This window comes from Pithys albifrons, chromosome 5 (assembly GCF_047495875.1).
Source record: "Pithys albifrons albifrons isolate INPA30051 chromosome 5, PitAlb_v1, whole genome shotgun sequence".
Classification (NCBI taxonomy): Eukaryota; Metazoa; Chordata; class Aves; order Passeriformes; family Thamnophilidae; genus Pithys; species Pithys albifrons.
The window spans coordinates 26,163,945-26,188,465 of NC_092462.1; the positions used below are offsets into that span (position 1 = coordinate 26,163,945).

Sequence of the window (24,521 nt, forward strand, 5' to 3'; positions counted from 1 at the left end):
GATATGACAGCATTAAAGCAACCATATGAAAGGTCCATGTAAAGTTACAGTCTCTCTTCTTCACAGAGGCCCATGCTTCATTCACATTTTACAGAAAGCATGAACTATCTTCTCCAGTCACATCACTTATGGGGGTCTTTTAGCAAAAATGTTCTCATCAGTTTTCTTTCAAAAAAGAAAAATAATAATTTATTTCCAGACACTGCTGTGGCTTTTTTAATTGCCAGACTAATTTACTTTCTTAATTGAATTTTGTCTCAGCAGCAGTCTGTGGCTGCATTTTATAGGACTGATCCTCCATAAAGAATTCGGAATTTCTGCTTACAAAACCAGCTACTATTATTAAGCCACCAATCCCAAATTACACTTGTCTGTAGTAACTGTTTGTGAGGACTTTTTGGCCGAAAAACCACACTAACTGTTTTTCTGAAGGAATTTTGGCATTGGATAAGGATTTTTTGGGGAGTGGTGGTATTATTAGTTGGTTGCTTGGGTCTTCTCTTGTTTTCTTTGCACTTCACTCTAAGAGTGATTTACAGGTCAGTCATTCTTTTAGAATTTATCCATTGTAACTACAATTCTTTCTATAAATTTTTCAAAAACATGATTGGACATATTCAATTATAGGTCCAAAATTCTATGAAATCTAAAACTGTGAAAGCTTTGATAAGGACTGCAACAATACTCATACTAGTTTTTATATCCATTACTTCTTCAGAATTCTATGCAAGTATAAATGCTCAAGCTTCCCACAGAAACTTAGATTAGGTTTGCTATCTGACTTCAGCAACAGCAAAAGTACACGTACACCAAAGGGAAAATAAAATGAAATTATCTCCACCTGTGCTGCTACACATCACTTCACATGCATCCCTCAAATCCCTTTCCTAGACCTTAGTTTAGACACATCTTTTTCAAAAGTATGTTTCAAGACATCAGTTTCATGAGGTACTAAACTAGTTCTAAAATGTCCAAGAAACAAATTAAAAGTTGTGCTGGGTTCATGAGGCAAAACACAAATATAATTTCAAGTCATTGGTTATTCACATGTCCTAATATCTAAAGTATATCTTTATTTAAACAATTTCTACAAGTTAAATTTCATACATCTGCAAGTACAGTTGTCGTGCAGCTACTGTAAAGGCTTTTACATCAGTCTTTTCTTACCCCCCTTCCTCACATACCATGCTCCATGATTATCCCTGCATGCAACCAGGATGCTTCTGCCTTTCCTTCCTGACAGGGGCAAATGTAGATATATCTGCTGCCCAGTGACTTCAGCTTCAACACACCACCACAGCAGCTTAACACTGTTAACCAGAAGCATCAGGTCCTGATGCTCAAACTCAATAGTTATGTTCTCCAGACTGTTTCCAAGCAGATACAGGGTCTACTGTGTGGGGCTGAGTGTAAGTGCATCCCTTAAGGAAAACTGTTTGGAGTTCTACCTTAAAGAGAACAGAGCTACCTGGAGTATGTGTGGTGGCTTGTAACCAATGAGAGGCTATGGTGCATGCAAGGTGAATTAGTTAACCAATTATGTGTTGGCATATTGGATACGAGAGTGCTTAAAAGGTGTGGACATTACTGCGTGAGAGAGATAAGGTAGAACTCCAAACAGCTTTTCTGAAGGGATGCACTTACACTCACCCTCACACTACTGAAACTCTGGGTATTTGGAGGATATCAATGGAAGTGAGAAACAAACTGAATGTTGACGTGAACTCCACAAAACTGCCTGGTACGGACACCTTTGGGAGCTGGAGGCCTTAAGCACAATAACCTCTTGGAATCACAGGCAGCACACCAGAGAGGTTAAGGAGCTTTGTCACTAAGTTGGAGGCAGGGCCAGTATAGGCTTTTTGGTGCTGCTCAGGCTTATCACCACGGCTGAGCAGCTCAGCCACAGCAAGGTATCACACAAGTGCCCGTATCTTCTGGTATAGAGCTGACCAGTGACAACTCAGCATGTGAATACCTACCACCACAGGCACCCAAGGCATGCTATCAGCAAGTGTTACATCCTTCTCCTAGAAGCTGAGCATGAATGTTTAGAGATGGCACAAGCAAAATAACTCTCTACCACTAATAATTCTGCAGCCCCAACGTCTGGCAGTTAGACCAAGTTTTGGGTCACCACTAGCCAAAGCTTCATCCTTCCACTGTCCCCTCTGCTTGGGATTGCCTTCAGAAGTGGAAGGGTAATTCACTACTATCAGCAAAGAGCCCAACTGCAATAACCTCTGCATGTCTTTGCTGCCAAGCCAGGTCTGGTGCAACTCTGCCAAAGCAGTGAGACACTCAAGATAACAGATGGTGTGTATGATGGTTTCTCAAAAGCACCTTCCCAAAAACAGGAGTCTAGGAGACCTGAAAGAAGAGATGACAACATGGGGAAAGAATAACTAATAATCCAATAATAATAATCCAGCAGCTAAGACACACAGCTCAGCTACAGCTGAACCCAAGGGAAACCCACTTGCCATAACCTTTCCTGCTTTCATTAGTGATGTAAATTCTGGAACTGCCTAGTCTCCAAGCCTTGAAGAACTGAGAAAGGTGCAATAAAAATCAAGTTACCCATTTCAAAAACAAATCACAGCAATGCTCCTATGCATACAATCATCTTCAGATTTTCATGCTGTCTTTTGCACCAGGTAAATGGTGAGCTCAGGAAGTATTTCCACAAACATCACTATTTCACATCTAAGGGTCTTTCACCAGTACTGATCCTCTCATATTTCCAGGCAATCCTCTCTTTCCTGCCATCCTCCTTACAGAGTCAAACACCACATGGTCCAGGAGTCTGCCACATTTTCAGCATTACACAGATTATCTTGAAACAAAGCCAGTTGCACCCACCCACCCAAGCTCTAACTCTGTCTGGAGCCTACCACAGTGTTCTTTCTGTCTCTGGCAAGCAGGAGCAGTAATGGAGGTCTTTCCAGGGAGCCTGCATGTGTCTGCATTGCCATCTAGAGGACTGCTGCCACACTCCAGTCCACCTACAAACTGTGTAGGGAAGGACAGGACAAATTCTGACAGCAGCAGGGCAGAACTGCACACTAGGAGCAGCATGGTCTGTTTTTCATGAGAGTTACAGAAACAGGAAAAAAAAGTGCTCCAAACCAAGGCCTCACAGACACAGTGAAAGGATAAAAGGGTGCACAAGATGCAGTCTGAAAACCCTGGGACACACAATGGTTTTAGGGCATCATTTTGCATTATTATTAAACAGAGAAAAATAGCTATTTGTCAGCCCCGCTTGTACACTTTCTGCTCCATGCTGCACACTCTCACTGCTTCTCTCATCTCTTATTTGATGCACACCTGACACCTGAGAAGTATATTTAGAAAGATAAAGCATCAAAAAGCTAATATTAACATTATAAGAAATAGTAGTATTTTTCTCTGGCTTTAGCAATCTGTGCTATGTTCCAGAATTAGAGAAATCCCAGCACCTGGGAGAGGGAAGCCTTCATGTGTGAGCTACAATTAGATCAGGTAGTTCACTGTGAATCAAATCATGCTGAAATCAAACTGTATTCGTGATCTAAAACCACTTCTAAACACTGCCATTTTGACCAATATGAAATTAATTATAAACAATCCTTTATGTGGGCAGGGGCTAAAAGGCAGCTATTGCTCAAAATTTTCTTAAAACCAAAATACAACTTACTGATCAGAGTCATAATAATCCATGCACTTCTTTTTTTTATTATAAGCTGCAACCCTGAAAGGTACAATTTCCAGCGCTCGGAGGCCTGGAGCCATTGTCAACACTTTGGCACCATGGGTTGGTTCATACAGATCTTTCCCAGTGTCAGGGTGTGGCATCCCTGCTGGATCTCGCCCTACAATGTAGAAGTTGGCTCCTGCAACCATCCGTGATCTGCAGTGCCACTGAACCTAAAAAAAAAAGACAAAAGGAAACAGGTAACAGAAGAAAAGGCTCAAAATATGACCCTTAAAACGTGCGTGCATTCTGTAATTTTCACGTTTTCCCTAATCATACATTACTTTTTCTATGGAGCCATAACAAAATGAAAAACCAGTATTGTGAATCACCATCAAACTTACAGCTAAAACATACTATTCCCCTGTTTCATTTGTATAGTAGATGCTAAAAAAGTTACTTCAGCACAGTGGAACATCAGGGCAAGAAAGATGGAGCTCATCCATTCCTTAGCTCAGCTCTTCCTGATGCCACCCTCCATCCCTTTCCTTTTATATAAAGCAAATGTAACGGCTTTGGGAATCTTAGTGGAATCTAGCTTTATATTGCTCTAGTTTAATCACAGTAACTTCTCTAAAAGGACATCCTGACCAATAGATAGCTGACAAAAATGGGAAGAAAGATAAGATAGGCTACTTAAACACATTGTTCATGAGTAATGTGATCAACTTACCTACACATTCAACAAGAAAAATTACCCATGCTCAGCATCAACTCATACATGTGGCAGCCATGGTGTCCAAGGCGGAACTTAAACACTTAGTCTGCATCAATATTAAGACCCAATGGACTTACAAACTAGGTACATACTGCACATGAATGCTTGAGATAGGCTTTCAGAATACTGACTATTTATACCACAAGCACCCAAGATGAGAACTGAAAAAGCAACTCCAGCTTTAATAACTATTTAGTAATTTTTCCACAATAACTTTGACATTATTTGATTCTATCACTTCAGTATGAAGTGGAGAGGAACCAAGGTCAAATTCAGAAACTTTAGTCTTACTGAATTTTGGCTTGGATGCACCAACTCACTTCCACCTCATATTTGAAGTACTGTAAATATTGACAAACAATTTACCCATCTTACTTGGCTGCATGTTTCAAAATGAGTGGTTTCATAATTAACAACTTGGGTTTTACCATTTTTTTTCTTCTTATAGTTCAGTTACTACTGAAGGTAAAAAAATATATACTTCAAAGAAAATTCTGCACACAGACTCATCAGCACTCTACAATCAAAGAAGTGCTTTTAAATTATTTAGAAATGCATTTATTTTACTAAATATGGTGAGAGGATTTTTTTCTGCTAAAGACTACTTCAAGTATTTACCCGATATGACTGCTAGAGATGTTACACTTATGAGAGCATTTAGACGTATCACGTCACAGGGTGTTGCTGAATTAATTTTTATATGTTGTACTTTCAATATACAAAATTTACCTGCACAATATAGGAAAAGCAAAATAACTATTACATTACTTTAGGTAAGACTCAACTTTGGAAAATGTCAATATGCTCTCATACTGGGAAGTATTCTGTTGAAAGAATTGTCATACCATGTATATGGCTTAGTATCCACCAAAGGATACTCAGAGAATAGTAAGTATGTAATGGTGGTTTCTTACATGTGCAGCCCTACCTTCACACAAAACTGAAGGGCCTACCCAGTAACTACATGATGTAAAACAGCTTCACAAGTTGAACAAAACTATGTATCTGTCAAAACATCTGGCAAGCACTAAAGCAGCTGTTTGGGCAATCTGTTCCAGTGCTCAGTTACCTGCACAGTACAGAAGTTCTTCCTCAGAATCAGGTGGAACTTCCTGTGCATCAGTTTCTGCCCACTGCCTGTTGTCCTATTACTAGGCACCACCAAGAGCAGCCTGGAGCCATCCTCTTGACACCCTCCCTTCAGACACTTAAGAGTCATTGACACGATCCCCTCTCACTCATTTCACCTCAAGGCTAACAGGCCCAGCTCTCTCAGCCTTTCCTCATAAGAGATGCTCCAGTCCCCTCATTATCCTTGCTCTTCACTGGACCTGATGCAGGAGCTCCACATCTCTCTTGTGCTGAGGTGCCCAGAACTGGACAAGCACTCCAGATGTGGCCTCACCAGAGCTGAGTAAAGGGGCAGCATTGTCTTCCTCTGCCTGCTGGCAGAGCTCTTCCTAATGCACCTCAGGATACCACCAGCCTTCTTGGCTACAAGGGCACACTGCTCTTTTCTTTTCTTCCAATGCAATTATCAGGAATGTTAAAAATACAAAACTGCTAAATTGATGCTCCTGAAACATGTCCATTAAGACCTTTACAGACTGGAAAGCCACATCCACCTAGTAGGTAACCATATTAACAGCTGCTTGTTGTTTTGTAAAGTACTTGTGCTACAAAAACAAATCTAGTACCATTGTCTTTTAAATTACCTATGGAAAATTACTTAAGAAAGAATCTCTTGAATTACTTGAACAAACATTACTGTCAGGATGTACTCTGAGGTCACTGAAAATGCCATGTAAGTTATGAGAAAACTTTTACTCTGTTCAGAATAAGGATTGTGGATTTTGCTCCCCCTCATGAATACAAGAATGAAGTAGAAAATTTCTGTTAATTCTCACAAAAGGTCTGTGGGGAACAGCACAAGATTCCTCACAATAACTCACTCACATGCTTCAACTAGATCTGGACTGCAGTTTTTCTCTGGATGGAAAGGCAGCACAAGCTCTGTTGGACCAGTCAACTGGCCAGCAGATAGTAAGTGACACCTGTCTAATTTAATTTCACTAGTAAGTCTCCTATCTACCAAAAACCTAATACAGAGTTAAGCTCTGTGCCTGGCTGGAACCTGAACTTCTGCAACTCAAGGTGGAAAGGAGGGGAAAGGGAAAAAAAACACAAAAAACAAACCACAATGGAGAATCAATACCCCCTAGAGGAACTGACCTCAAATGAGAACATTTATTCTTTCTAATGTTTCTCACAAACCTCTAGGGATTCCAGCCCAAGACCTGGCTCCTAAATAAAGTGTTGCCAAGTAATTATTTCATACAAAAGTCTTGAAACAATTCTCTCTGAATTAAGTTCGCCAAAAACCAAACAAATACTGGTTTTTGTTTAATTTGTGTACAGCCCTCCAATATACAAACTTTTTACTTAGCGGTGAAAACACTTAAGTATCTTAACATTGAGGACAACCATTTGATATGTTAGCAGATCTTATAAATCCTTCTGGAAAAGACTGTAAAAAGGAGCCTATAAACCCAATGTTTTCTCCCACCATTTCCAGCAAAATCCTCCACAGAAGTTTCTTCATAAAAGAATGTTTTAGTTGATGACAGAAAAAGATGACAACCTAGTTTCCCAAGGAAAATTATAGTCTTCTTTCTTTCCATTAAAAAAAATAAAAGACACGAACATGAAGCATAGCACTAAATACTTAAGTGCACTATAAAAAGGGTTGTGTTTTGTTTTGAACTCTTGATGTATTTACCTCAGTTGGTCCAGCATACATCATGGGGGAAGGGAATATAGCTACTACTGTTGTTTCTGGATTCAGGATTCCCTCGTCCAGCACTGCAGCATGTTGCCTCATGCGCCACATCAGAGGAACATCATCCTCCTTTGTCCAGCCTCCAAGTGGATGCAGGAGTAAAACTGGGCGCCGGTAGCCACGTTCCAAAAGCTGCTTGTGAGTATCCTGCATTAACAGAGCATGCCCATTGTGCACCGGGTTGCGTAACTGGAATGCAAAGACAGCATCTGTGGAAAAAAAACAAGACAAAAGATAGAAGAAAAGCAAGTTACTTTATCATGAGTTGTACAGCCACAGAAAAATCAACAGCTTAGTAGATTTTACGCACAGAGCATCGCACTAGTGGCATGGAAAGATAAAATTCAGAACCTTGGGCATTCGCAGCTTCTATTACGTATTTAGGCAATGCAATGCCTAAGTTCATAAAGAGAGCATTCAAAATTTTCATCCCTGAAACAATGTTAGCCTCCGTGCTGACCGCAGACATTTGGACAAGTCTGCAGGAAGAAACAAAACAAGAAAAATTTACTCACCAGCATTCATTTCCTTGAATTTCTGCCTTAGTTCAGTTGGAGTGAGACGATATTGATCAAGTCCATCATTCCAATAAATACGATCAAGGACCTGTAGATCTCCACCTACAAGCCAGTTCCCTTGCTCCATAACCATCTTAGAAAAGAAAGAAAATTCCTTGTTAGGATTGTCAGCTTCTCCTGAGAATCTATAACATGGCAATGGGAACACATCTTTATCAAAGGAAGTGTTCCATGCTAATTTTGTTCAACAGTCCCAACTCAAGCATCAATATTAAAAAAAGTTTTAAAAAAATCATGGGAACGTAGTCCAGACATGTCATACCACAATGTAGGAGAAATACAAAAATCTTCAATAGGCATATGCCTTTCTTTCAAAACTAAGGATTTTTTTAATACACAGAAATGCAAGTAGCCAATATTCTTAATCAACATTATTCCATGACAAACAAAGGTGGTGTCTGGAAAGCCTTGTGTATTACAATGTATTTAGTTACAATATATTTTTCATGTAATTACAAGATATTAATACAATAAAGTTGGCACACTTTATTGGTCAAAGAAATGCAGCTGCAGTATCACCCTGTGGTTTACAAGATTCTGGTCAGCAATTACATAACAAGTAAACAGTTCTGATTAACTACTCACCCACTTTAACTTAGGAATAAAGTCAGAATCTTGGAAGTAGAATAGCTTTCGGATGTGTTTCATGGTAGCACTTGATGGAAGTGACACATGTTGTACACACTGACACTGCAATTCTTTTTTTATCTTTAAGTAACACCTCACCCTTTATCAAAAAATAATTATGGCAAGCTGCTTAACATACTCTAGCAATGGCCATAGAAATCACTCAGAAATTTCTGAGGATGCATTTGCTTTTGAACATGGAAACACAAAAAACTTCCAAATTCTAGACACATTTCTGAAAAATTTTTTAGCCTTATGTAATTTAAAGATGACAACAAGTGTTGATATAGCAGAAGACACTACAAACTACACCCAGAAAACAATTAAGTGTGGATTTTTCAATTTATTTTTGTTTGAGATAATGGACCTGCTGCAATTAATGGTTACTACAGTAACCATTTCCTTCCCAAAGAAAATGCCAGACTTTGATGTCTTACCAAGGTGGAGGAAAGGTACGATGTCACAAAGGTGAGAAAACTCTGCACTACCAAAACTCTCAGGTATCCAAATATTTCTAATTAATTAAAAAGAGACACCGAATTGTTGTGCTGTCATGATATTACTATACATCCCAGTACAGACATAAGGACGTAGTTCCTCATCTTCTATGCTAGTTTCAGCTATGACATCATTGCATTACAATATGACAATCAAATCTTGACTGCATGAGATTTTCTTAGAATTTCTTAAATTTGTTTAAAGTTTTTAATAAAAGGGTAATTTTATGCTCCTCACCACAGAACACATCAAGGCCTTTGAAAATCTTCTATTAGTCATACAGCTACTTTCAGAACATATCAAAGGCTTTCCTTTTTCAAGACCAAGCCCATAATTTGAGGTTTGTTTGATTTCTTTTTAAATAATTTTAAGACATATCTGTAAACAAAAAGATACTACAGAGAAAAATAGGTAAAGCAACATATTTTGGATCTGCAGAGCTAAGATGCAACATTTACATCAGCTTGCATAATCAGAGAACTGTGATGAGTGTGTCACAATTAGAACATTTCAGTATGACATACACACAGATAAGGCCAGGATAAAAAAACATAACAAATACATAGGATGGGAAATTACTCTGCAGAAAGTTAAATGATGCACTCTCCAGGAACAGGGGCTGTTTCAAAAACATCTAAACCAGGCAGGTCTCACGTGCTCCACATGCAGGCAGAATAGAAGTTTTATGTCCTTCACAATGTATATATCCGCTGATTAAGGACCTTTGATGATCCATCTGGCTACACAGAAGGATGTGTTTGCTCAGCACACTGGAGGGCAAAGTTCCCTCTTCTGTAGCACAGATTCTACAGTAAATTCATTTCATGTGTAAAATTGACATTAGATTAGCACACTAAGAGCAGACTATTCAATAGCTGCATAGAAAAAAAACCCAAAACCTTTGTTCCTGCTCAAATATCATAATTAATTTTCCAAGTAGTTTTGTTGTCAAAGTACATCAGTCACAGACATGAGCTTCACTTAATTTGCAGTTCCACAACAGTAACAGCTAACTGGAGGAGATTTTGAACTTTTAAACACACACCTTGATATAGGGATGTTCCTTACATGTGGTTCCCCATTGCCTAGCACAGCGTTCCTCTTTCCTGTGCTCATAGAATTCGGGATTGCGGAGAATGGCAACACGGCGACCTTCATAGACCAGCGCAATCGCTGTACACCCATCGAGTCTCTCTTTGTCTTCTTGAGTAGCTGTTAGCACTATAGGCACTGACAGATTAATAACTCCACCTGCAGAGAGGTAAAAAAAAAAACTCTTATCATGAAAATCTACAAAATTTAACAGGTTAATTTTAAGGCTGTAAGTGTATCCCACAACAGCTTGTGCAAGCAGTTATTTTAAAATGGGTTAAAAGCAACTTTTAGAATGAACTCTTACATAAGACACATGTGCTGTAAAATTGAGCAAACACTGAGGTTTGAGAAAGAGCAAATACAGTATTGAAAAAGTGAGTACTTATAGCTGCACACAAGTATTTAGACTGTAAGGATAGCACTTTTTGGGAATACCACATTAACATCTTGCTCAAGAATACATATAGAAGGTAGAAATATATAAATAGCATTTTTAAAGAGATCATTTAAAACATTAGGCAAGATTGCTACTGGGGTAGATAACTAGTAAAAAGAAAATAGCATTCTCCGTAGCCATATGTTCAGTTCATAAGAAAAATTCAATGTGATAGAAGCACACAAATGTACCCAAGTAGATGGCATACACAATTCAACTATTTCAAAAGGTGATTTTTGCTACTTACTTAAAACTGTATTCAGATTCAAGCATAGACATTTAAGACAAAAACCTGTAGAGTCAGGTAAATATTTTGCAGTTTGTTCAGCTGAAAGCTTACCAACTACTTTAAGTCTAAAACTAAGCTAATGGATCTGAATTTTAAGGTTATGTGTCATCCTCATTTTTAAGCATCTACTTCACTACCAGAAGATGGAAGCCTTGTTTTTCTTGACTACAAGAGCGAGATTTGAGAAACCCAGTGGAGTAAATACTCTAAGTCTCATACAAAGCCTTGAACTGTAATGAGCACACTCTTGCTGAATGAGTGAAAAACCTTTGGGTGGCCTCCAGGAGAAAGGTCATGGACCCCTTATAGTTAATGGACGTTTTGCTGTTTGCCAAGACTCTAAATAAGGCTAATTTCACTATTATTTAAACAATACATATTCTATAAGGAAATTAAAATTTGCTAGGAAATTAAAAATTATGAAGTTGGATGAAAAGATTATGAGAAAAATAGGTCCTCCTTTCTTCATAATGCAAAATGCATTATGCTTTGCTTTGCTTCTCCAGTCTTGGTGCTGAGAGTTATTTTCAAAGCAACTGGGTCATAAAATTGAGTTTGGTAGTAGTCACAGAGAAAGTGGTTTGACACTTCAAAATTGATAATTTTAAAAAACACTTTGCTTTGCAAACAAGTAAGTATTTCAAACTAGGAAGAGATCTCAAACCTGTTGATTATTAAAGTTCTGTCCTTGACCAGTAATAAATATACAATATCTCTTATATTTTGATTCAGCCACTGCACAAATAAGAAACTGAGGCAAAGCAGTGAAGCAAGTTTGTTACGTTACTGATAAGCACAGTGTCAAGATGAGATTTTTTTCATGTAACTTTAAAGGGTTGTTTCACCTAGACCAACGTACAGAAGGCAAATGGAATGAAAACAAAACTAGCAATCCAAAATGACACTGCAAACTTTAGAGATTTCAAAATAACAGGATGGCAATATGCTGCCTAGGAAAATATCTGAGAGACTTACAGAAAAGGGAATTAGAAAATATAGGAGGGACAACAGACATTTGTATCAAAATATTTAAAAGACAAATTACTTCTTTTTTTCTGCTATTTGGTCTCTAGCAAGAGAAGACTAATGCAAAAGGAAGCGTGGAAATAGGAGGAAGGTTGGAGTAAAATAGAGCCTTCAAAGAGGAATAAATGAAAAATGTCAGAGGATCACAATCAAGATTCCAAAACCTGAGAATGTCATCACTTATACACTACTTAAGCCGTCTTAGCCAATTGGTAATGTAAAATGAAAGATATTCATTTAAATCATCACAGACTAATTACTAAGTCATAGTAATACAATTACACATCACAATTGTTCATACTCAAGTCACATCCCCAGATTCTGATTTCATACTTGCAACAGCTCCAGCGCTCAAGTCAGTTTGCTGTCCTTTTCTTCCTCACCAATATGGAACAAACCTTTTGGCATAGAGAGCTAAACAGCAAATAAATTGCAATTCTGAGTTCTAAAATTAATTTCTTCAAAACAAATTAGAAATGAGGATTTTAGAATTAAAGATTTTTCAAAAATCAAAACATTTGAAAAAGTAGAATTTGTAAAGGCAAAATACAAGACATTCAAATTCTAACACAATGGTAGGTATAAAAAAGATAAAACTATCATGTTTAAAACTGATTATTATAATATTCTGTTCTCTTATCCCAAATCTCCCAGGTTGTTCACAACCCTGATAATGTGTTCTCACACCACAACTAAGAAGCAAAGCATCAACAGTATTTTAGAAGTAGGATTAGTTTGGTTGATTTCACAAATGTTGTGTTTTACCCTACCATCAAGGAGACAGTCAAAGTGAAGGCACTGTAGGTATTCCCTCTCTCTCATAAAGCCATTCAGAGGTGTTGCCCAACCTTCTGCCAACACTTGCACCCATTGCATATCCACCTTGTAAAGAAATGGAGAAATAGACTTAGAGCACTTAAAAGTTGTTGCTTAATTACTGACATCAGGTATTAATCATAACAGATAATTATTTAATCCTCAAATGCAGAACACGATAAGCGTAAGATTTCTCAATATTAGTTTTTAATTACAAATACTTCAAAGTTTCTACAAGTAATGAAAAAATAACAACTTGCTCCCCACTGTTCACACTTTTGTCTATTTCCAGTCCTTACACTGGATCAAATTTCCACCCGTTAAAAAAAAACCAACATACACACAAAACCAAACTTTATTTGTATATGTTCGATAAAGTTGATCTTAGGAAAATTAAAGCCCCACTTGCCTTTATTTTTTAACAAAGTAAGATAACTTTGTTAAAGGTGAAAAAAAAAGAAAAAAAGAAAAACAACGGGTGTAACTATCACAAAAGTATCAGAATTACTGGTGTGAATATTAAAGATATCTAATCTTAAAACAAATTAGAATGAAATTTCTTTTGGCATAAACCAGTGAGACAATCCAGAAGTAAAATTCTCTCTGGACTAGTACTTAATTTATTTTAAGAGGTATCAGTTTACAGAGAATTTCTCCTTCCTTAGCACTTAAACTGCCACACTATGACTTAATGTGTGACCTCTGTTATTTCTGCATGTGTTACTAAGACTTGGTCAGGTCTTTGACAAGGACAGACTTTGCTTGTGCAAGTCTCTTTTGCAAAGAGCAAGACTGATGTTATTACACTGTTTAATTTATGCTGAGCAAAGTACAAAACACAGTTGCTTCCCAAGCTTATGTTATATGCTTGCTTGATAATTAAGAAGCCACTGGTGGAGGGAGAAATTATTTGTTTCTCTAGATAGGGAGGAATTTAGAATGGGACACTACAGAAATTTAGTAACAGTGACCTTAATATTTATTGTTCATCAAAGCAATTAATAGTTTTACAGACACATACATGAAAGGAACCTAGTAGAAGGTGGTGAAAGGAAGCGTGAGTATTTAGCAGTACTAGAAGATGAAGCAAATTTTAAAACTGTTTAGTTCAGTGCTAAGTTTGTCATCTCAATCCTTCAAAGCCTGTTGCTCAGCTCTGAACTTAGGCAGCTCCTAGACCTAATGCCTAACTTTATGTTCTAGTAACACTGTCAAAAAGCCAGTGTGAAAACTCATGCATTGTATCTGTGTTTAGGCTTAGTTCTTCAGAAACAGGAATGAGGTAGAAGAGAACACAGCCAGCAGCAGCTTCATCTAATTTATCTGAATTGAAAAATAATATTTAACCAAAATAAGAACAGGGTTGACCAAGTTGATCCATGCTTTTCCACATTCTCTCTGCTGGAAACCAGCAAACTAGCATGAATATGTTCTAATCAGAAAAAAAGCAATAAAGTAGATCTGATCATCTCTCCATAGGCTTGAGTTTGCAATTGTTTGAGCTTGTTATATGTAAGTATGTATGTATGTATCTATCTATCTCTGTCTGTGTATATATATATATATATATATATATATATACACATAAAAGGTTATTGTTGTTCAGCTGAAGGTTACCAACAAGAACAGTCAATAAGCAATAACTGATTTCCTTCACAATTCTAGGGAATTAGGGAATTATAAATCAAAATAAAATGGTTTGTGTAAGTAAACTTGCAAAAAAAGAGCTAGCAATCTTTCTAGAAACAACTCCTCATACAAGACATGCCAGGCATAGTTTGGTCCATTGATGAGGGTGGGGAGTGGGACGAAGTCACTGTAAATTTAATGTCCAAAGTTGGGATATTATATCAGATACTATTAACGAAATTATGAAGATTCAATCACCTCTAGTAAGTGATCAAAGAAACCACAGATTCTGTGCTTTCTCTCAAGAAAAGAGGGAAAAGGTCTATTCTGTAAACAGCACAGGTATTTCAACTATATCTACTTACACTAAGCAGCAGATTAGTCTGTCTTTCAACTTTGGCAATGGAACAACTGAGCACACAATACCTTATTTATTTCCAAGGTTAACAGAGACTCAGCATCTGTTTTGGCCAACTGGAGTTTGTTTTCTGGCACATAAAGCTCTTTCACCTCATAAGAGGCATCCACTGGTACAATATCCTGTACAAAAGGAAGTAACAGAACTTAATGTTTGCTCAGAATGCTTCCTGGACACTGAACACACAATGAATGCTGCACTACACAGTAGCAAGAGTTTATACATTATGCAATTTTTACTCATTTAAAAGTCAGCACTGATCCAAGATTACCATACATAGCCAGCTACTCCAGCCAGCGGATTGGCTAAAGTCACATTATAACAAGAGATTTTTTCCTAACCCTTAAGTAACCAATATAACACTTACCTAGTAAATATTTAACTATTGGCTTGAGTACCATTTTTATGACTTATTAATGCCTACATTATCCACAACAGAAACAAAGCTATGCTGTTATACATGCTGAAGAAGTAAAAAAAAGATTTAGAGACTGAGCATTTATAAATTTAAGGCATTCACTATACAAGATACATTAGATATGGTAACGTGAAGGTAAAAAAAATAAAGCTCCTTCTCAACTGAAAATTAATACAGAAGTACAAATTAAATGTATTTCTTACAGCTAATGATAACAGCAGCATTCTAATCTATATGCTGACATTTGGAATATTTAAGTGTGAAGCCATCTGTGCATATTTACGCAATGAACTGAAATCTACCTTTATAACCAGAACATCAATTTTTTATTAAAATAAAAATCAGTGTTTCCTCCATGCATATTAAACAAGACATTCTCACTCCACAGTGCTAAAGATCTTAAGCTTCTCATAAGATATGAAGACAAGGATAAAACTATAATAAAAAAAAAGGTAGGCTGTCATCATGATAAAACTGTAAACAGTCTCCTCCAACCACAAATGGTGTAATATGTCAAAACCCAGTCAAAGGTTCCAGTGACGTTCAATAGCAAAAAATCAGAGAAAAAAGGCTGACAGTTCTTTTTAAAACACATTTTCCAGTGTTTTTGAAACCTTTGTAAAGTAATGCTTTACTTTTTGAGAAAAAGCTCACCCTTACAGCAGAGTACATACTGACCCCAAACTACAATAAATAAATTATTTTTCCAGTATATGCAGCCCAAAGTAAATAGATATGCTTGTAGGAAACACACAGCTCAGAAATTTTAAAGTATTTATCAGACATTAGGCACCAACTCCATGGAAAGTAAAACAAAGGGAGTGGCATGATGAAAGTAAAACAGAGGGAGATAAAATGACTGCAAGAGTAAAAAGATGTGGTGAGTCTCACTGGCTGTTAAATGATTCATATCTCCAAAGACAAATAAAAGGAGAACAAATTAAACTACCATTTAGAAAAAGTGTTTTATAAGGAAAAGCCTTGTTATGTATCAGATACAATTTTGGAGGTAGATACTATTAGACAGTAAGCCCAGAAGAGCTGCAGCAGATTCCTGCCACAGCAATAAACCCAGAATCAAATGAAGGTATTGCCTCCTGTACGAACAGTGTAATAACCAAGTACACATTCTGCTGCTTCACAGAAGGTTTCCCTCTGGAGCCTAGTTCATTCCCATGTCCTAATTTTACAAACCACCAATAGCTTAAAATAAGTGTGCCTATTGAAAAGATCTCTTCAGACATTATCATGGGTTTAGTGTCACACTAAAGGGCCAAATAAAGGTTTCACAATGAAGATTCCATTAACAACCTACTTATTATACAAACATAAACAGCTTGAAGACAGTTCTAGCAACACTGCACCTGGTTTAGAGAGCTTCAAGGATTACTAAACCTAGACTCCCTTGCACATATGAAAGGGGTATTTAAAACAACAACTTAGATTTTTAAAAAACCCAAAACCTGCAGGAAAAGGAATCCATAGGTTTTTAACTGCATGAACTTTAGGAAAATGTTAGGCTAGCAAGCCATCTAGTGACCATTTGGAGGGAGTAATTTTACTCAAAGCTTAATTCTACCAAAGGACAAGTTACACAGTATTTCTCAATTATTTCTCAATGCATCTACATAATAATGGCAAAATAATGAGAATCACAGAATATGCTGAGTTGGAAAGGACCCACAAGGATCATCAAGTCCAACTCCTGGCCCTGCACAGGACCATCCCTGAGAGACACACCACATGACTGGGAGTATCATCCAAATGCTTCTTGAATTCTGTCAGACTTGGTGCTGTGACCACTTCCCTGGGGAGCCTGTTCCAGCGTCCAACCACCCTCTGGGTGAAGAACCTTTTTCTAATATCCAGCCTAAACCTTCCCTGACAACTTCAGGCCATTCCCTTGGGTCCTGCCACTGGTCACCACAGAGAAGAGATCAGTGCCTGCTTCTCCTCTTTTCCTCATGAGGGATTTTTAACTGCAGTGAGGTCTCCCCTCAGTCTTCTCTTCTCCGGGCTGAACAGACCAAGTGCCCTCAACCACTCTTCGTACGGCTTTCCCTCAAGGCCCTTCACCATCTTTGTTGCTCTCCTCTGGATACTCTCTAATAGCTGAATACCTTTCTTAAATTGTGGTGCTCAAAACTGCACATGATATCCAAGGTGAGGCGCCCCCAGTGTAGAGCAGAGTGGGACAACCCCCTCCCTCGATCAGCTGGTGATGCTGTGCCTGATGCCCCCCAGGACATGGTTGGCTCTCCTGGCTCTACGCTGGCTACATGATGAGGTCTTTTGATAGTATCAAGTGCAACACTTGGTGGAGCTTTACTCAAGCTACTGTCTATACCCTAATGTTCCAGAATATCCACCTTAAAAAAAAAAAAGAAAAAAAAAAACAAAACAACAAAAACCCCAAAAGCACAAACAATTGCCTGAAAGAGTATCTCAATTAAAACAGTCCTCTAAAATTTTATCCCACTACCCACTGACTATAGCTAAGAACGTAGAGACACATTCCTTCTATGTGAGGATTAGCAAATTCTGGGTGTATAGTTTCAAGAGGATAAAGACTGCTTTCACTTTTAAGGTTGGGTTTGGGGCTTTGTGTCTGTTTTATTTTCTCTGGAGCATTTGTTGGGAGTGGGCCTTTTTACAATGACTACTGAGCTGAATCCATTTATCAGAAAAGAGGAGAAGGCCCAGAAACTTCAAAAGGGATGGTGTGGGCTGCAGGCATGAACAAGGAAGGAGACCTACCTTTTCAGAAGCTATGAACCATACACTCAACTCAGCTATCAAGAAGATCAGTTTCCTGAATCGGTCATGACAAAATTGCAGGACCACTTTTACCAGTGCAAGAAAAGGAGTGGAAACAAGAGAAACCAGACACAAGCACAGCAGTCCCTATTTAAGTTAGTTCAAATTACTCTAAGTGCATCCCTGCCTCTTCATATCTACAGTATAAATTTCTATGCTATAGAGACTAAGTAAAAAATTTCAGACACTTTAAAATTGCTAGCATTTGTAAGTCAGCATGCATTGTTGGTTCTGTAACAACTTAAACCTCCTTCTCTTCTGTTCAGATATCAGTAATGACAATTATTATAAATTTGCTTTCCACTTGTCCTAATCTTATTTTGCTTAAAGATCACAGTTGTTGCAATCTTTATATTTAAAAAGGAAACCAGCAACAGGACATATTTAAAAGCTACAACTGAATGATGTATAAGCCTTCAACTCGCAAATGCATTTGCTTTTCCCAGCACATACATTCAGACCCAAAAACAGTTACTAAGATATGTCTCCATTTCTGCTTACCCTCTCTTGAAGAAGTTCCACAACTTGTTGTATACAATCATTGACATCACAGGAATCAGTTTTCAGCACAAGCTCTGGGGCTTCCGGTTTTTCATACTCTGAGTCAATCCCAGTAAAACCTGGAGACCACAAGACAAAAATCCTTGGTACATCTTCCAGAAGATGACTCCATTTTAACACTGTTCACAGGTAGTTTTTTAGATATAGCGAGACTCAGAGTTTTAGCTTCCATAATATAGGATGTTGTAGGGAAATCAACAGGTTTTTCTTTATCAGACTATCTGCTAATCCTACTATCTGACTGCATTAAACTTCAGCATTCTGCAGCACATCCATAGCACATTTTGGTTGGTGAGGCTATTTGGTTTATACTGTGAATGAAAAAGAAGCACTGGCAGAAGAACTGTGCACATCAACCCAGAATTAGTCATCCATCCACCATTCTTCATCATTAGCTGTCATTGTTGCAGAAATAATAAAAAATATAATGAACACCCAGTATATATGTAACTTTACACTCATAACACCAAGCAGTGCTCTGAAGTAAGGAATTCCAACACCTACTATATTAGTTTACCTAACACACTCATCTCAAGATAGCTGCTAATGTAAGATTGATGACTGTGTTTATTATAGTTATAATAACTCTCACAGGCTGTACAAGCTACCAATGACACTTGTTCTGACCTACTTAGCTAGCAATCTGCTCCAAAATAGTGGAGATTCTGACCATCCATGCATACACAAGGAGAAAAAAGTTAAGTCTAAAGGCAAAGACTGTAAGCACTACAAGTCAGATCTGCAGCAGGAGTATCAGCTGGGCTACAGCAATTGAACATCTGCATCCTCCACAAGTGCAAATACAAAGATGAAAACTCCAGCTTTTCACTTAATATTTAAATATCCTCAAGATTAGTAGCTTAATTCCCCATTTCAGAAAAATAACAATTGCTACAGTACCCCATGTACTGAGCTGGTAAAGAAAGGCTGGTATCTTCCAAAAAAATGTATACTTTAGGACGATCTGATTATTGAAGGAGTGGGACTAGGAAGCAAAGAAAGTGTCCCATTACCATTGACAAAGAAAAAGAAGGTAACAGTTGCTGACATTGCTTGGGAACTGGAAGGTTCATTTAATTTTCATCCTTCATGTATCAGAGGGGTCATAAGATATAGCCACTGCCAGATCCACTTGTAGCTTACCCAGGGGCACTGCATACTTCACTACTGTTTCTACAGTTAATACAATTCCATTATGGGGTTTGTAAAATTAACAAAATATTAAGGACGTTCTACAGCACAAACCAGGATTCTGTAGAAATGCATCTTTGTATCATGCCAGTTAAGCCATCTTCCTTTGATTCTGAACAAACCTTATTTCAGCCTTATTTGTTTCTGCAGTACTGGAAGTATCAAGCAACCACTCAGTGGAATCCCTTAGACTTCTTGAATTTTACATCACTTTTGATTAACAGTATCATCACAGGATCTGCAAATTCCACCCCGAAAGCAAATACTTTAAAAAGTGCTTTGCTGCTAAATATTGGTTAAAAGCTACCTTCAACTCCTGCAAAATATAATGCAACATAAAGCAAAGAAGCACTTGAAATAATACTTGCAATGAATGATTGCATAGCTAAGGTTTTTTTTATTACAGGTTATACTTAAATCTTGACCCAAGGCTGGGAATATGAAATCATTTCCATGGGCATTAGAATAAAGCCCTAATTTCAAAGTAAAAGTTTACCTCTTAGAAGTGAGTCTTTACAGGGAGACAGTGATCATGCGTTACTTTTTGGAAGAAACCAGCAACTCTTATTAATGCAATATTTTATAGACTTTGGAGAGAATCAGGCTTTCTTTTAACCAGTCAGTGAACACACCAAGGAGACAGATTAATCCTCAATCATAACAGGCTGCAACAGAAACTATGTAATCTGCTCGAGGTTTTTCAGTGTGAGGACAGACACTTTTGCCCTTTTACTAATCCTACATATTTAACTAGTCAGGTCTATGAGTAAGAAGTTGATTCCAATTATCTTCTCAGTCCTGTCCCAAGTCCATGCTGTTTTTAAGGGTGGTACACTCACAGACTTGAGCACATCACTTATGTGGAGTCAAATTACACCAGTGTTTCACTTATGTAGAAAGGATATAACTACATCTAGGTTCACCTTTAATTTCTCCAGCCCTGGCTTTCTTATAGAGTCCTTTAACATCTCTCTGCTCACAGACATGCAATGGAGCATCCACAAATACTTCAAAAAAAGGCAAACTTGCCCCTTCATGAATTCGTCTGGCATTATTACGATCCTGAAAGAAAACAGAACAAAAATCCTAAAAGGCTGCACCCACATATTATTACTGTCTTTCTGCTTTCAAAGTTCATTTTAAAGAAGCAGACAGCAAAATGTAAACAACCTTTCCAAATGTGAAAAAGGAAACATGATTTGATCAACTGATGCCCTGCAAGCTCCGTCAGTTTGGCTGCAGGATATCGAATGGTAAAAGCTGACATGAAGGATATTTTACATTAACTTCATTTATAAAAAAACCTCAAACAAATGCAGGCATAGAGTGCAGAATTTACTATACATTATCTATCGATCTATCTATCTAGTTCCACAAATTATTATCAGAAGAACTGTTTGCACCACTATAACCAAAGAAATAACACACGCTGTGAAACATCTAAGCCTAAAGCCCCTGGGTCATTCTTCAAGATACTTGGGCGTTCACAAATCCTTTTTGTCTTTCCCATCTATGTTCTCATACACAGATGAAAACAGTCTTCACAAAACAATGTGAACATGGACTTAGGCTAATTTTCAGTATTGCATAATGCCATGTTGTAAAAGAAGTACAGGCAATTAAAACATTTTTCCCTTAAACCACTTGGTAAGAATAAAGTTCACACCATTCATTCACTAAAGGAGAAATTGCTTAAAAAAACAATTTAACTGAGTCTTCAGGCTAAATGTATACCTAGCCTTCAAATTTATAAATTACTGAGTACTAGAATCTACATGGATCAAATGAGATAATTGTCATTTTAACAGTCTTTCTTGGAGCATCACTTGGGCTTGTTCCTAATATTGGAGTAGTAATTCTACTTTAATAAATTTAAGGACAGTTTCATTTACAGAAGTAATGTAAATTTTGTTTACATTTAAGATTAATGTTTTTGAGTTGAGTAATCATGTACATAAAGCACAAATGTCACCAAAAAAACCCAATCAAGTATTTGATTCTGGCTAATTTCACAGAGCAATTTCTGTAACTTAAATTCTGAGTGACATTTTGTACTTTGTATTTTCCCTACTCTTCATCCAGAGGTTTTTCACATTGTTTTTTACATTTACCTGAGTATAAGGAGAGATGAAACTAGTAATGCACACCAAACCAGCATCTGCAAACAACTTAGCAACTTCAGCGATACGACGGACATTTTCTTCTCTATCTTCTGGTGTGAAACCCAGATTCTTATTAAGGCCTTGGCGAATATTGTCACCATCCAAGGTGTAGCATGGAATACCATGGCACACTAAATACTCCTCCAGTGCCATGCTCACTGTAGTCTTCCCAGCACCAGACAGACCTAAAATATTCAATAACAGAATAAATATATGTTATAAACGTAGAAACAATTTAAGGCCAGTTGTAGTACACATATCGTTGCTAGCATGAAAACCCCGAAGTGACAGGCAACAGCAGCAATGCCTTTCAGATATACTTATCTGGAATATGAGCCAAAACTTTTCACAGACAATTGGTATAGGAGAGAGTAAAGCACAAAGCATGTAATTTGAAGCAGGTCAAAGAGTCTGGCCTTGAGAGCTGCTGCTGCTGCTTATAGAGGTCATACACTTTCCGTGGTGCTGCTGCTGGCAATTGTTCCTACCTGACAAACTAAATTCAGAAACCAAACAGAGTTAGGATGTTATATTTACATGAGAAGAGGAAGATCTCACACTGAAGTGAATTTAGTCAACAAAGGAAATGGAATCAGGCCAAAACCACACTGTTCTTACTCCCTGCAGAATAACAGCACTGAATTAGACACCGCAGACAAAACCAAGCTCACTCAGTCAAAACTCTCACACAGCAGTCATGCTTCACTAACTGGTGTGTGTTAGTAACAAGTGAGAAAAATTATAATATCAAACTCCAGTCCAAATCAGCATCTTTGGCAACAAATGTTTACATAATCGAGAAGTCTCGATGGCCCTAAAATGTCCACTGTTTGCTTTAAGTTCGAAATTTATTTAAATAATTTTTTGGACTAGATTTCAGTTTAGCTGGAGCACATGCTACAGCTTATACCAAAAAGCCAATCCCTAAATGGAACACAAACTCAGACATTTATTCTTTGAGCAGGAAGAAAAAAAAAGAGAATGGTAGCATTAAAAAAGTAGCATTAGTGGGTGAAAACAATGTTTTTATTAGCACTGATTAAGACTTATTCTAACTTCCAAAGAAAAAAGAAAGAAAAAAATATCACAAACAAACAAGCAGTTTGGTATTACTTCCATGCTAACAAGCATGTTCTAACAAAACAAAAAGGAAACCTTAACAGCTTAAAGTGTTCAAGGTAATTTATACAAAGGGAATCATTGTACTGTTTCCTCTGTTGTCCATTACTACCATTAACCAACCGAGTTTGCTAGACTTCCCCCCTCTCATCTATTTTTTCTTTTTTTTTTGTTCTTTTTTTTTTTCTTTTTTTTTCCATTTCATGTGTGTATGGGGAAGCTGTGGTAAGCTCACTGATGATTTAGCAAACTGAATCAGCTCACGGTTTGGTTGGGCAAGCACTACAGCTTATGCAAGGCAAGAAACTGAACAGTCTTCTTTTGGCATCAGTTAAGTACACCCCCTGCACAGAACATAGGCATAACATTCCAAAATAAGATTTCAGCAACTTCATCATTTACTCCTCATTGATGCAGTCTTTGACTTGCCATTTTTGTCCCCACACCCAGCTTGCTATTTATTCAAATGCTCTAGTTCTTCACACATCATTTGGCCTCCAACATGTAATGAATTCCAAAAGTTAAGGTTGCACATTAACAAATTTTAAAAACGGTCTTCAAGCTGACAAGTCCTTAAAATAACTTACACTCTCAAAATTGCATATTAATTTTGCACTTGAAAATAGAGGTCTTCCATATTTTTGATACGTTCCTCAGGATTTTTTTTAACTAGGACCCTTTGACTCAACATTCATTAGAATCAAGGTCTCAAATAAAAGTTAGCTTGAAAATTAAAATCAACCTCTAAAAGAACTTTCTATACACTCCCACTCCATGAGTGCTGACGAGGTGAGAGAATCTTGGAGTACACCACCATTTCAGCTGTTATTCCAATACCTTGCAGAGTTTGGAAGACTCTGGTTTGCACCGTTCTAGAATGGTTAATATTGCTTACAATGTCTACAGTTCTTTTCACTCCCTCACATTACTCCTCAAACATTTTCAATAACCTAAGCTGCCCACACACACTCCTAATACCTTACCACCACCCTTCTTCCTGAAGAAAAGGAAATTGAACATTAAGATTACATTTGTTTTAAAGGAACATTGACTGGAAAATCTTGCCATGTAGATAACTGAGGAAACACTTTTATCATGACTTTTTTCCAAGTTACATTAATGAATTACCAGGAGAAACAGAAAGGCAGCCTACCAGCTCATTCAAGCATTGAGAGATAGCCTGGAGTTATGTGATAGAAACAGGAACAGAAAGAACCCCATTCTTTTAGCAAAGAAATACATGACAGCAAGTTACTGTACCAAATCTGTTTGGAATGACCCTCAGCAATTTGTTATCAACTACTGCTTTATATTTCACACATTTACTAACGCTAGTGGAAACAAATTTTATTTAATCTACTAAGTGCTTCTAATACTCTGGCAAGATCTTTTGTGCTGCAATACAACAGTTCTTTAAATCGTTTACAGATCAATTAAATCACACATTTTGTTATATTTGGTTTTTTTATTTTCAGTTTTAATTAAAAATAACTTTAAAGGAAATATGTTAAAGCTTCCAAGAATTTTGAAAGACAGAACAAAAAAAAT

General features: G+C 37.3%; 1 protein-coding gene across 2 annotated transcripts in view; it reads right to left on the reverse strand.

Annotated features, from left to right (window-relative positions):
• The window catches only part of PAPSS1 (3'-phosphoadenosine 5'-phosphosulfate synthase 1), a 39,718-nt gene that overhangs the window by 5,319 nt on the left and 9,878 nt on the right, over positions 1 to 24,521 (reverse strand). For both annotated transcript variants that reach the window (XM_071555972.1, XM_071555973.1), the window contains exons 3-11: positions 21,804 to 22,039; positions 20,616 to 20,754; positions 18,442 to 18,560; positions 14,714 to 14,827; positions 12,613 to 12,724; positions 10,042 to 10,247; positions 7,809 to 7,944; positions 7,234 to 7,502; positions 3,680 to 3,909 (exon numbers count right to left, since the gene is read on the reverse strand). In XM_071555972.1, the coding sequence (XP_071412073.1) occupies positions 3,680 to 3,909; positions 7,234 to 7,502; positions 7,809 to 7,944; positions 10,042 to 10,247; positions 12,613 to 12,724; positions 14,714 to 14,827; positions 18,442 to 18,560; positions 20,616 to 20,754; positions 21,804 to 22,039 (1,561 nt within the window). The remainder of the gene's footprint in view (positions 1 to 3,679; positions 3,910 to 7,233; positions 7,503 to 7,808; positions 7,945 to 10,041; positions 10,248 to 12,612; positions 12,725 to 14,713; positions 14,828 to 18,441; positions 18,561 to 20,615; positions 20,755 to 21,803; positions 22,040 to 24,521) is intronic.